Source organism: Chroicocephalus ridibundus, chromosome 10, assembly GCF_963924245.1.
Source record: "Chroicocephalus ridibundus chromosome 10, bChrRid1.1, whole genome shotgun sequence".
Taxonomy (NCBI): domain Eukaryota; kingdom Metazoa; phylum Chordata; class Aves; order Charadriiformes; family Laridae; genus Chroicocephalus; species Chroicocephalus ridibundus.
In genome coordinates, this window is record NC_086293.1 from 17,481,377 (window position 1) to 17,494,008 (window position 12,632).

At 44.3% G+C, this 12,632-nt stretch overlaps 1 protein-coding gene across 5 annotated transcripts in view; it reads left to right on the forward strand.

The window, feature by feature from the left end:
* Positions 1–12,632, forward strand: part of CADPS (calcium dependent secretion activator) — a 221,235-nt gene that overhangs the window by 163,655 nt on the left and 44,948 nt on the right. For all 5 annotated transcript variants that reach the window (XM_063347848.1, XM_063347849.1, XM_063347845.1 and 2 more), the window contains 3 exons: positions 464–570; positions 6,219–6,375; positions 7,369–7,510. In XM_063347848.1, the coding sequence (XP_063203918.1) occupies positions 464–570; positions 6,219–6,375; positions 7,369–7,510 (406 nt within the window). The remainder of the gene's footprint in view (positions 1–463; positions 571–6,218; positions 6,376–7,368; positions 7,511–12,632) is intronic.

The window sequence follows — 12,632 nt, forward strand, 5'->3', positions numbered from 1 at the left end:
GCTCAAGTCTGACAATTTATTGGAAGTGCAGACAGATTTGTTTGAACTGACCTTCTTAAAAAGAATTTTAAAATAATACACACATGATTTCTGTAATAGCATCATCTACACTGAAGGATACATTTTGTTCGTTATATTAGTGGCCAGATGCTGTCTTTAGGGAATGCGATGTTCTTATTTGAGCTAATAAAGTGCCGCCATCTCACCATAAAGCAAAACAACTCTGACAGTATTGTGAAATTTGGAGCTGGAGCACTGTATTTTCATAGTATAATAACGAATGTGGCTTTCTGGTTTGCTCAGTACTAATTATATAAGCATTTAACATATGCATGAAAAGATCTTTAAAGCTGTAGAGTATTATGGGATTATTTTATATTTTTTTTTAAACCTCTAAAATAACTTACTGTACGTCTAGCTTTTCATTCTGCCTGCCTTTTTAACTCGAGTTCTTGTACTACAGAAAATGTAGGCCGGTTAGTCACCCCAGCTAAAAAGTTAGAAGATACAATACGTCTGGCAGAGTTGGTAATTGAAGTCCTACAGCAAAACGAAGAACACCATGCGGAGGTGAGCAGCGGCACCCTGCGAGGTCGTGTCCCCCAGGTCCTCGGCGGGCTCCGGCGGCTTGCTGGCAGCTCCGTCTGTTGGTGCGGTGTCCTCCCAAGCTGGTGCTGGGTTATCATCTTCTTTAAAAGCCAAAAAGGATTCTTAAGTAACGGTGCTCGAGCGCGAGGAAGGCGAAGTTCAGTTCAGGAAGATTGCTTTTTGCCGAGGGGAGGGAGGGAGGGCTAAAGGAGGGATTAATTAAGTTCTGCTCTCCTCTACGTCAGCCTGCAGCCTTTCATACAGCGCCAGCAGGAGCCGAATCTGGCCAAATATATTCGCCACCAACTGCACACAAGAGCAAGCCCCTCCACTTTTGAGAAAGGTCGTGTTTCCAAAAAATGTCCTGTGTTTGTGCCTGCAGACAGCATTAGCGGGGTCCCCGCAGCAGCTTACCACTCCTGCTGTCCAGAGCTGGAGCAAAACCATCGCAAAACAAAACAGTTGCTTTTTTTGGTCCCTTTCTGAGCGTTCAGGTTGTTTCCGGGGGTTTCCCTGGGCCCCCGCGGTACATGATTAACTCACCTGGTTTCCTGCTGGCCTCTTCTGCCTTGGCTTGTTGGGAATACCTCAGTTACTAGTCACGGAGGTTAGGATGAATTATCCTCATTATTTGGGTTATCTAAGCCTAATGCAACTACTGTTAACTCTTCAAAGCGCTTTAACGGAAAGATACATGTTTTAAAACCACTGAAACCGTGTCATAGTCAAATATAGAGCAGAAAATCGTGAGGCTTGATCCTGGAAACGCTTGACCCCGCAGGCAGCTGACGTTGCTGGCTGTGGTCCCTCTCCCAGCACACGGGGACATTTCTGCCCGCGCAGGTGACGTTGCGTACCCGTGTAAGTATTTGCAGGATTGAGCCCTCTCTTCTCTGTAGATCTGGGGCTCTTGGATACATATTGAAAAGTTAATCGGTTTGAAATTCAGAGCGAGCAGTAACTGTGTATGACTGTAGGTAATGTAACACTCATTCGCTATTTTCTCTTTTCCTTCCCATTGATATATATATACTCACTATATTTTGCATTAAGAGCATTTGATAAATAATTTCACAATCACCTAAAAATCATTCCAGTGTATATTAAATTTGCAGTATAATTTAAGTTATTGATAATCCACAACAATCCGCAACACCCAACTAATGCCTGATTGCATATTTAAATTTCCTCCCTGTTTTTCTACTGTTCATTCAATCTTGGATGATCCTGGCAGGGGAAAGAGGTATGTGACTAAACCGAATGAAACGAGTCACTCCTGTCATATTCCGTGCATGCCCTCTCAGTGCCATGTTTCCTACTGGGATTTTACCCGGGTTGCCCTCGCTTCCGTTAACTTTGACCGAGGAATGTAACAGCAACTTCCAGTCGGCTGCTTGCGGAGCTGGTAGCCCGACACAGGAGGGTAAATGTGGCATAGCAGTCCGGTCCATGCATGTAGCAATGGGTATATTTTACGAGCGCTGCAGTTACATCCCAACACAACCCTACCCGCCTGGACTCTCCTCAGCCTGTTGTTACCTCTGTCGTTTTGCATTCACCCAACCTCTGGTAGACCGTGGTGGAGACGGGCCAAGTACTACACGAGTGCCTAGAATGGTAGTGGTCTTCCTCTGGTTTTTGTCTGTATGTGCCTTGTACTGGATATACAGTATTTATATGTAGAGAGAGAATATACGGGGTGAAGAGTGAAATAAACTTCGGTGTTACAAAAGCGAGGGGGTGCTTGAGGGTGCCGCGCTTGCGCGCAAATCACCTGTCCGAGGATAACGAGTGTTTTATTCCACTCCTCACCAGCACAGGCTGGATGTACAACCAGACGGGAAGGAGCTGTTATTAAAACGCAGGTTTATTTTGAAAATAGTAGACCTCTGAAGGAAGCAGTTACAGGGCCGGTCGCGTTCAGCCAGCCACGCTGCCGAGATCCTCACCAGGAGGAAGACTCAAAACTGTTCTCCGGCATCTTTTGTGTCACAAGGTTTTGATTAGAGACAGAAGGTTAGTGCCAACACGGATAGGAGGCATCCCGGTCCCTTGTTCTGAACGCTGACCTGGAAGGGTGAAATTCATCTCTCTCCAGAAGCCCGGCACACTGTCGGTACGTTATTGAATCCCTGTCCTGAGGGTGGCTGTGGCATTTCAGCAGCGCACAGGCAGTTGGCCAGCTCTCCGCACACTTGGAATTGCACCCAAAGGAAGAGAGAGAAGAGGCTGGGTGGTTTATCACTATATTTTTATTACGCTTTGTAGCCATGTTATGCTCTCACTGTGCAATGAGAATTGCTGAGGTTTTGTACTTTTTTTTTTTTCCCCAAATTATTCCAGGTGAGGTTTTTTTGACATGTTGTCCTTTCACCTGGAGAAGGTTCGACTTGCGGGGTGCGACTCTTTGGTCTACTTTGGATGTTGAGCAGAAAATTAAATCGCACCGCTTACTGAAGAAGTGCCCTAATTTACTGAAAACCAACAGTTTTGGCAATTAAAACATGCCCCTTTTTTCCCCACATGGACATCCAGGCAGACTCCCTAGTGAGAACCCAGCGAATAAGACTCAGAGCATGGAAAATGTTCAAAAAGCGTTCCAACAGAAGTACTGTGTCTAGCCAGTTGGGTTTGTCTTACCCGTAAGAAGGAAGCGAACCAGCGCAGGCAGAGATGCAGCAGAAACCGTGTGCCTACGTCTGCGATCTGGGAGAGCGGGAGGTCTCTGTCATTGTGTCATCTCTCCCATCAGATGTCTCCCACCCTTTCCGTTCCTCTGGATGACTGATGACAAATGCCAGAGACGATGCCATTCACCTATTTTTAAACTTGTGTTTTCTCTCTCTATGTATACGTATGTGTATATGTATATATGTATTTTAACTCCTTGAGGTCATACATATATACATGTGTATCCATGTGTAAAATATACAATAATAGGTGTGTTTGGCTAGAAAGCACACTTTTCCCCCCACCCTTTACATTGTGTTTTGAGCAAAGCAGGTAAGTAGATGGTAAATAAATTAAATGTTACCATCTTGAAGGAGATTTTCAAGGTATGGTGTTACTGCTCCCACCACAGGAAGGTCCTGCTTGCCAAGACTAGGGAGGAGGAGGTTGAGGATCCTGACATAAGTTAGAGATGTACAGAGCTAAAATTTGACTTTTCCAGCAAAAGGGAAACTGTGACTGGTTTGGGCATATTTTTTTTTTCCGCAAATGATCACATGCTTTTCTTCACAATTTCTCTTAAAAATAGCTCTTTTTTTCTCCTTTTTCATGGAAGCAGGTTTTTATTGCAGGACTCTGCAGTGTTTATGTTGGGATTTATTGCAGAAGATATTCTTTGGCCTCCCCTCTTTTCCCTCCCCCCAGAATGCCGATTGCCACTGGTCCTTTATAGTGACCGCTCTTTGCCCGCAGCCCCATGGGCAGTGTCTGATGGGGAGACAGCCTGGCAGGCTCTTGGCAGGTGGAGTCACAGACGGAGAAACCAGGTCCGTGCAAGGACAGCCCAGCATCCTCCTCGAAAACCGCAGGCGAGAGCTACCAATTTTAAGAGGACCCTCCACAGCCCCATGGCTCAGCGTCCGCTGGTGTCCCACCTGCGCTTTGGGGAGAAGGTTTGAGCAGACATCAGGAGCAGACCTGGTTCTTGATGTTTTTGGTTCCTGTGCGGTTTTGCAGTGATTCGACCCCCCAGGCATCCAGCCATGCGCTCAGTTGGACACCAGCACAAAGCGTGGGAGGAAGATCTGAAGAGCATTGCCATGCATGAGGGTTCCCTCTCCTCGATTTCGGCTTTTCCAGAGTAATGACTCTGCACACACCCAGGGCCACCAGCACATCTGAGACTGAGCTTTCTAAGCACCCCGGGGTGCTGCAGCAGTGCCCGACGGCTTCTTCCATGTTCGTGGGGCTGGTGGCAATGTACAGGCAAAGGAGCCCAGTGTGGCTACCTTGTCCTCACACCGTGACCACGGGGACACTGTAACCTGCTGGTGTTGCCCCTCAGGCACAGCGTTTGCCCAGGGCACAGCCCGCCTCATCCACAGCTTCACCCCTGTGGCAGGGCAGGCCAAATACTAAGATTAGTTTGGGAGTTATTGACTTGTTTTGATGATTTTACATCTTGGATGTGCTCTGGGCACCTAACGCCCAGTGCCACATCCAACCTATGTATGTCTTAACACCAGTTTTGTATCAACTCATGGAATAATAGCAGGGCAATGTCAGTCTGCTTTATATTTTGGGGTAATGAAGGAGTGGGAGTAGTCCCAAAGACCCCCTGCCCCATGGCAGCTGAGAAGTCAGGCCAGAATAAGAAGAATTAAAGGGGTCTGTGGCAGTAACCTGGTTTTGGGGCACTGCTCCCTCCCTACAGCCGAGTGAACCATCAGCTGGAGCTGTGCCCTGCACATCAGTGCAGTTCTTCATCAGTGAATCAGAACCGAGCCCTGAGAAAGTGAAAGTCCATCTTGCTTATTCATGTCTGCTAAAATCCGCAAAAAATACCTCTCCCTGACTGGCAGTTCCTCTTAGAACTGATTCATCTATCCCCAGTCTTTCCCGTTTCATCTCCGGTCTTGTGCCTATGCTGGAGGTTTCTTTTTTCTTGCAAAGTGCCGGAAAGCTGTTTCTTAGATCCTTTTAAGTCCCTGAGTAATTTCCTATCACTTCGAAATGACAGCACATGGTCCTAACGACAGCACTTCTCATATTGCATGTTCCCAGCCAGAAGTGATTACTAAACACGCATGCATGCGTTTGCAGCATTCACATCTGAGCCATGTATGATGTGAATGTCACGTCAGAGAGCCCGAACACTGAATTTTAAGGACCCACGTGCATGAGAATGAGTTACTTCACTGATATTTTTTGATTTTCAAGTTTAGATATGATTTTTTTCCTGCCTCTGTGAAAATACAGGCTTGCCGTAGATATATTTTTTTTTATCTTGGCATGTTGATAATAGAGCTTTGTAATCGGTTTCCTAATCAGTAGCATTATGAAGGTGGTAATGTGTTTCTATGGATGTATATAGCTTAACCATGTAAAATGAACAGTGCTGTAATAACTTTTACTGGTGATGCTTGAAATATTTCTAAAGAGCGTGAGTGATTTAGGACAGATTTTAATGTCTTAGGCTTCTGGTTTTTCGAGACAAATAGAAGTAGTGAATCCAAAGAAAATTTAAACTGTTGAAAAGTGCAGCAGAAAACCCACAAGCGCAGTGAAGACACTCCCAAATTTCTATACTTTAGAATAAGAATTAGTTGATTTTTCTGATAATTAGTGTAATTAACGATGAATGAAGTCATTTATTGTAAATTGAACAGACGAAACCTTCTCTGCCGTGTTACAGCTGCGTGCCTTTGCGGTGGAGCTCTGAACAGATCCTCTACAAGAAACCTTTGCGTTCAAATAGCAGTGCCTAATTCCTGTGATTAGCACTGTCAGTGCAGGCTAGCGCTTTAAAGCACTGTTCTCTTTACAATAAAGGTAGTTTCCATGGGATGCACTTCTTTTTTTTTTTTTTTTTTTTTTTGAGATATGTGGCCTAACATCTTTTCCTGTGCTCTATAAGAACTAATATACTTCTCTGTTATCTTTTTCTACCAACTCTGAAGGCCTTTGCTTGGTGGTCAGACTTAATGGTCGAGCACGCGGAGACCTTCCTGTCCCTGTTTGCAGTGGATATGGATGCTGCGTTAGAGGTGCAACCCCCAGACACCTGGGACAGCTTTCCGCTCTTTCAGCTCCTAAACGATTCCCTCCGTAGTGACTGTATGTATTGTATTTTGATCCTTTCTTTTTCAGTGGGCAGCTCAGGTTACTGACAATACTTTCAGCCTCTCCGTACTGCACAGAGAACTGAGAGGGGTAGAGATTTACAGTACATGCTCTTTTAGCATCAGCTTGATTTTGTTCCATTTCCACTAGAAAAAAGGCACACAGACACCCCTTAAATCAAATGCCTCGGTCGAAGGTGAGAAGTTGAACTTCTATTTCGCTTCATCTTCTCACGTCTCTTGGTAATGGCTGCCTGATAAGCAGGGAATTAGGTACTCTATCTCACTGTCATTAAATGTGTGTGTATCGTTTTATATGTGTGTACTGCATTTATTTAACATGGAGTAAAACAGTCCCTGCTTAAAAAGATTTTATGGAAGGGAGGAAAATTTTAAAGTAAAATGGAAGCAGGAGTAGTTCAGAAGAACGGTGCTTTGTGAAATAAGGCTCCTCTCCAAAGCACATGAGCCCATGCCTTCAAAGCCCTTGGGGACCTGGCCCTCTCCCGGCTGGTCCTGCCGCTCCCCGGGGAGCTGGTGGCAGAATTGGCGTTGCCTGCAGTTAGGTCCCAGACCAGGGCCCCAGTAAGACCACGTGAAAAAACCAGGGACTCACCCTCAGAGACCATTTTCCAGCATCACGGTCGTGAGTAACCAAAGAAGAAATGATTCTCCTACCTGCTAAAGCCATAATGTTTGCCATGCTGTATTTCTTACATCCATTTGATTCACAGGAAGTAATGACGTATTTGTAAGTTTGACATTAATGGAGAAGAAGATTTGTTGTCTGTTTATTTGTTTGGAGTAAGAAGCCATTCCCGCTGTCTTTGTCGTGAACATTGGTGCCTGATGCCAGCTCCTGTTATGTTCTTGAAGTTTCTTCTTGTTTGCTGACAAATTTGTTGTGTAATGAAGTGCCACGCTGTGGTTTGTTACAGAGCTTTTAGTAACAGTAGTGTCTTACTATACTTTTATTTATCTATTCTAGATAATTTGTGCAATGGAAAATTCCACAAACACCTCCAAGACCTGTTTGCTCCACTTGTTGTTAGATATGTCGATCTGATGGAGTCCTCAATTGCACAGTCAATTCACAGGGGCTTTGAGCGGGAGTCATGGGAGCCAGTAAAGTAAGGAAACCTCCTTTGATACAATCGGAATTTGGGTGCAAATGGATGGAGATTCGTACAGAGATGAATTAGCAAACATTAGACTGGACATGCAGAAAGTGCTTTAGATTTTCTAGTTTAATGCTGAAAATAGAAGGCCTGGTCTCTTCAGGGTTTTCAAGTTAATGAGGGAAATGGTATTTGCTTTTTGAAATGCATTGCTGCCTCAGTTTCAACCGTGTGCCTTTGGACATGGAAGCATGAAAATGTGAAAACCTTCTTAGCTGGCATGGCTTTTTGGATCCCGTTCTAAAAGGCCTTTTCCAATGCTGCTTTTGAACTCAAATAGCTTCTTTTCGGAACAAAAAAACCAAAACCCTTCCTTCACCATGTTCAGCCCAGCCCGGTAACCTGTGTGAGCCATTGCTGTACTTACTCTTCCCAACACTCATTTTTTCCACCCGCCCCATGGGGGGACAGTGCCACGTTGTGCTTCTCGCGTCAGCCCCGCGGCTGGTGGCTCTGCGTGGCCCCGTGTCCCAGGGCAGCTCCGCCGGGTTCCAGCTCCCCGGCCCGTGGAACGAGGTGTGCAGAAACCAGGGTGAAACACGGGCCAGGTGATTCGGGCAGAATCAATTATGAAATTTAGAGAACGAGGGATTTACCAGCAAGAAATGAGTAGCCTGAGAGAAACCCAAATTGAACTCGAGAGCTGGTGAATGATAAAAACGTGGCATGTGCTTTGGATTACTGTTGTTATTTCACAGGTTTTGAAGCATCGCTGAACCCTGTCATGCTTGCTCTAAAGAGCCAAGTCAGATCCTACAAAGGAAAAGAACTGCCTTTTCCTTTTAATAAAGGTATTAAAAGAGAAAGATTGACGCTTGGCAAACAGCGTGAGTCTGATGGTGGCTCAGACAGGGGATTTGGACCAGGTGACCTCTGGAAAGACTATTTTCCTTGCTTTTTCTGTGATTCTCTAGGCGAAGTTAAGTGGCACTGCACTCTCAGAGGTTGCTGTATAAAAGAACGTGTGGTCTTTCAGGGCTTTTCACACCAAATATGTTCCGTTTACAAGGAAAAGAGATTTTTGTTCAGCAGCCAGCCTCCCATATGCAACCTGGAGTCTGAGTACCCAGGTTTTTTCCTTTCTTTCTTGTGCATCTTCAGCATCCGTAAGGATTCTGCCTGCCAAATCTCAGGCCTTTTCTTGACACCTGATCATCCCCTCTGTTTCGAGTGGGGTTAAGTGGCTGGCATTCAGGATTCTCTCTCACTTTCCATTTGCTGTCTTTGGTCCGCAGGCTAACAAGATTAAAAATCCTAAAAAATCTTGTTTCAAATAAGCAGATGTGACCCAGAAAACATACAAGAAATAGATCTTTCGAGTAGGAGAATGCCATTTTTACAGCCACTCCTTCAAGCAGAATTGCACTTTGAAGTTAGCATTAACTTTAGTTTCAGAGCTCTGCTTCAGTAATGAATATGTTTGTATTTCCGTGTCTGTTATGAAGCAGAGGCAGTGAACTCCCTGTACCTGTCCGCCTCAGTCAGGCAGTCAATAAGCAGTTTGTTCTGCTTTTTTTCTTTTGTCAGAAGCTGACATCATTTTGGCTTTTAACGACTTTTGTGGCTTAACTATAGATGTCCATAAATACTTGGCTGTGGTACTTGCCTGTCAAAATGCTTTATCCCTGGGTATGCCATTATCTATCATTTTCAAGTTATCTTTGATAGTTATAAAAGGTCTTTTCTTACTTCTCTTGTAATGGTTGTTCCCTTCCGGAGTTCCAGTTCCAGAGTGCTTTGAACGTTGCAGTTTCAAGCGAAAGCCCAGGCCGGACTATCTGTCTTACAGGCTTGGGTATTCAAAAGATTTCTTCCAGCAGGAAAGTGGGTGCTTTTCACAAGAAGCTCGTGTCCATCTGGTGAAAAGATGCACTCCGGCTTTGGGGTTTGTTTTTTTTTTTCACTAGTCGGTATTTTGTTCTTGTGTCTCGCACACAAAAGTGCGAGTTGCAAACGCTGGCTTAACGCGATGCGACCCGGCAAAGGAAGATACCGGCGAACGCACAGAGGGTGGCACATACTGTGTAAGGGAAAAGAGGGGTGTCGTTCCTAGGATCTTATGACAGTTTGGATGTTCTGTTCAGAACTAAATGTTAAGGCATCTTCATCTTTTGCCTCCTGGGCAGACCACCTGCTCCTCTTTGTCTGATCGACAGTGAACTTGCAGAAAAACTCAGGTCAGAGACTTGCTGTGTTTGATTTGCCTTCATGTATCTACCTCCTTCTCCCCCTACATGTCCATACTGCAGCACAGTTGAACTTTTGGCCATTGATTTTCAAATAGTTTAGACCAGCCGGTTCCCATCCAAGGCATGGCCTTCCATTGCCGCCTCTCCAGCAAAGCTTTTTTGGGAATTGGGAACACTGTGCAGTATGTTTTTCCAGGGCTTTCCTCTGCTTTGAAGAAAGCCCTTCACATTGGCCAGAAAAGGTAGATCATCACGGCTCTCCCTTCCAGCGAGCTTACTGTTGTCCTGCTTTGGATGTCTGCAGTGAATTGTGAGAAGAAAATCTCATTATCTCCCGTTAACCAAGAAATTATTCCATAACGTAGAGTCTTTTGAAAGGGTTTCTCTATGCTTGTGCTTGCAATCGAGGCTGAAATACGTAGCCCTCCATAACCTGACCAGATGGCAGTTTGCAAGCATGTATTTCTTCTATTTTCATTGCCGAATACTCTGCACCTTATGCTACGAGGAGTTAGGTATAGAAATCGCAACCAGTGAAAGAGATACTGTTAAGTATTGAAAACATGGGGGGGGAAGCATCGATGTAATGTGCTCATGAGGGCTCTGTAATCTGCCTCTGCAGAGCTGCTGAATTTGCAGGGGGTCCGTGCCCTATAGCTAGAGCAGCTGGTGTGCTTGTGTGAATCCACGCAGAGAAATGTGGAACACTTGTCCTTCGCACAGTCATCCAAATACGGAGGATACAGAGTAGGTCTGTTCTCTGGTGAGTTGAGAGGTCTTGGAAAAGTAGGGTTTGCAACGGTGTGTTTTTTTTCACGCTAGCTTCTCAGAGAACGCTGATTTATCTTGCAGCCAGCAGACACGTACGTGTGTGTGTGCGTCTCTGTGTGTGTGTCTGTGTTGAAAGATCTTTCTGAGCAAATGCTAAAGCCGGTGCAATGGCAACCAGTTTCGATCGCTTGACTAGGACGTTACTCATTGACCTATGGCTGTCTCTACCGCACTGTAGTCCTGGCTTTAGCATCTATTAATTGCTCGCTAACCCTTTGCAAACTATTTGTAAATGTATCATTGGTATAAATGTGAGAATTTAAACAGTATGATTATACTAATTGTTTTATGAGGTTCTACTCCTACAAAATGCTAGTGAAAAATATTGCCCCTTAAAAGAAGCACCGTTGTAGTGAAAATGAGTATTTTTGTTACTATTCTGGGTGTCAGTCAGAGGAAGAGCACAGATTTGACTGCCTACTTCACTGTCGAGCTCTTTGCTTCACATCAAGGCTTTTGCGAAAAGATTTGCTCGTGAGCATTTGCTCAGCCTAGGCAGTAAGGTTGTAAGCATTTACAGTGATGGAAGAGACAGGCGTTTGCATCTTCCATCACTAAACCATTTCAGGCATCCCATAGGAACTGAGCATTTAAGTATGGACAAGGCTCTCGTTTTGCTCTGTTCTGACACCAGGGAACACCTCAGTAAAAGTACTGTGATTTTTCTGCCCTCCTTTCGGTGCTAGGGCAGCTCTACGGGAGCAGCCCCTGCGCAATTGGACGTGTTTTCTGTGACCGGTGCTACAGTACGGTGTGAGCGTTGGTATGTTGTCCAGGGGTATGTTGCCAGTCTGTTTGCACTGAGAATTTCCCAGCAGACAGCACAGGTGAAAGCCATTTACACGGCTACGAGACACAAACGGGGGTGAATCAGAAGGAGCCAAGAAAACAAGCGATGCAGCTCCAGAGAACGCGTCTTTTATGAAATGTATCAGGATCCAGTCCTGAAGCTGAGTCGTCTTAAATCAGACAGCCCTCATCTTGTTGATGCAAATGCCCACATTCCCTGCCTGATGGCTGAGGTTATATTTAGCCATCTATATTAAATAGGCATGGCTGGCTTCTAGAAACAGTTTCTCATCTTGGACCTGTAGTTTTATGGTCTGAGCAACTGCGGGCTGGAACATTTGTTGGGAATATTAATCATTTTTTACGGGTCTCACTGCAACTGTTAGTCAGATAATTAGATTGGTTGAACCTGCAAAACTGTGCATGTCAATTCAGGAGAATATTTTTAAAATTAGTTACTGTATGTTAACATAATATACTCCATTATTTTGCTGTTTTGTTTTGTTTTAAGAGTACTAACTTATTCTTGCAACATATCCTTGCATCAGCAAAATAATGTGTTGTATAAAAGAAATATGTTTCCGTGTGAATATAGTATACTGTTTACTCTAGAAGTCATATTTTATTAATACAGTGTTTTTATTAATATAACACTGTCACTTCTTGAATTTTAATATTAAAACCAAAGGTCCTCTGATTTATGTATTTACCATCTGGCTAAGTTATTTAAGTTGCTTTCCCTTATACATTTATATGTTGTCCACCTCTTGCTATTTCTTTATTTATTCCATATCAGTATCTAACCACATGCACTGCCGTTTCTGAAGATTTAACACTCTCTCAATCACTATGGAGTCTGTGTCTCATTCAATAATCATATCATCTTAATAGCAGACACACTATGAATGGAAACAATGGACAGCTTTGTTACGTTAGTAAATTCTCGTATCTGCTTACTGCCTAACAAAGAGAACGAGCAGATAGCGTGAAGTCAGATCTACTAAGAATCACAGAAACAAAAGAAAACAAGAACATGCTGCTTTCTTTTTCCCACTTGAAAAAGACTTTGGATTCTGGTTTTTCTCCCCAGCAAGGGATTTTTTTCACAAAGGGAGGATAAGAATAAAGTCCATCCCCTAAGACTTGCCACCAATGACAAGCTGAGCTCTTGCAGAGATGTGGTTCTGTTCTTCTGTTGCGTGAGGAAGCATTTATTCAGTATAGCCAGATCAGTTCCATTACTTCGGGTTTTGATGTACAAAACT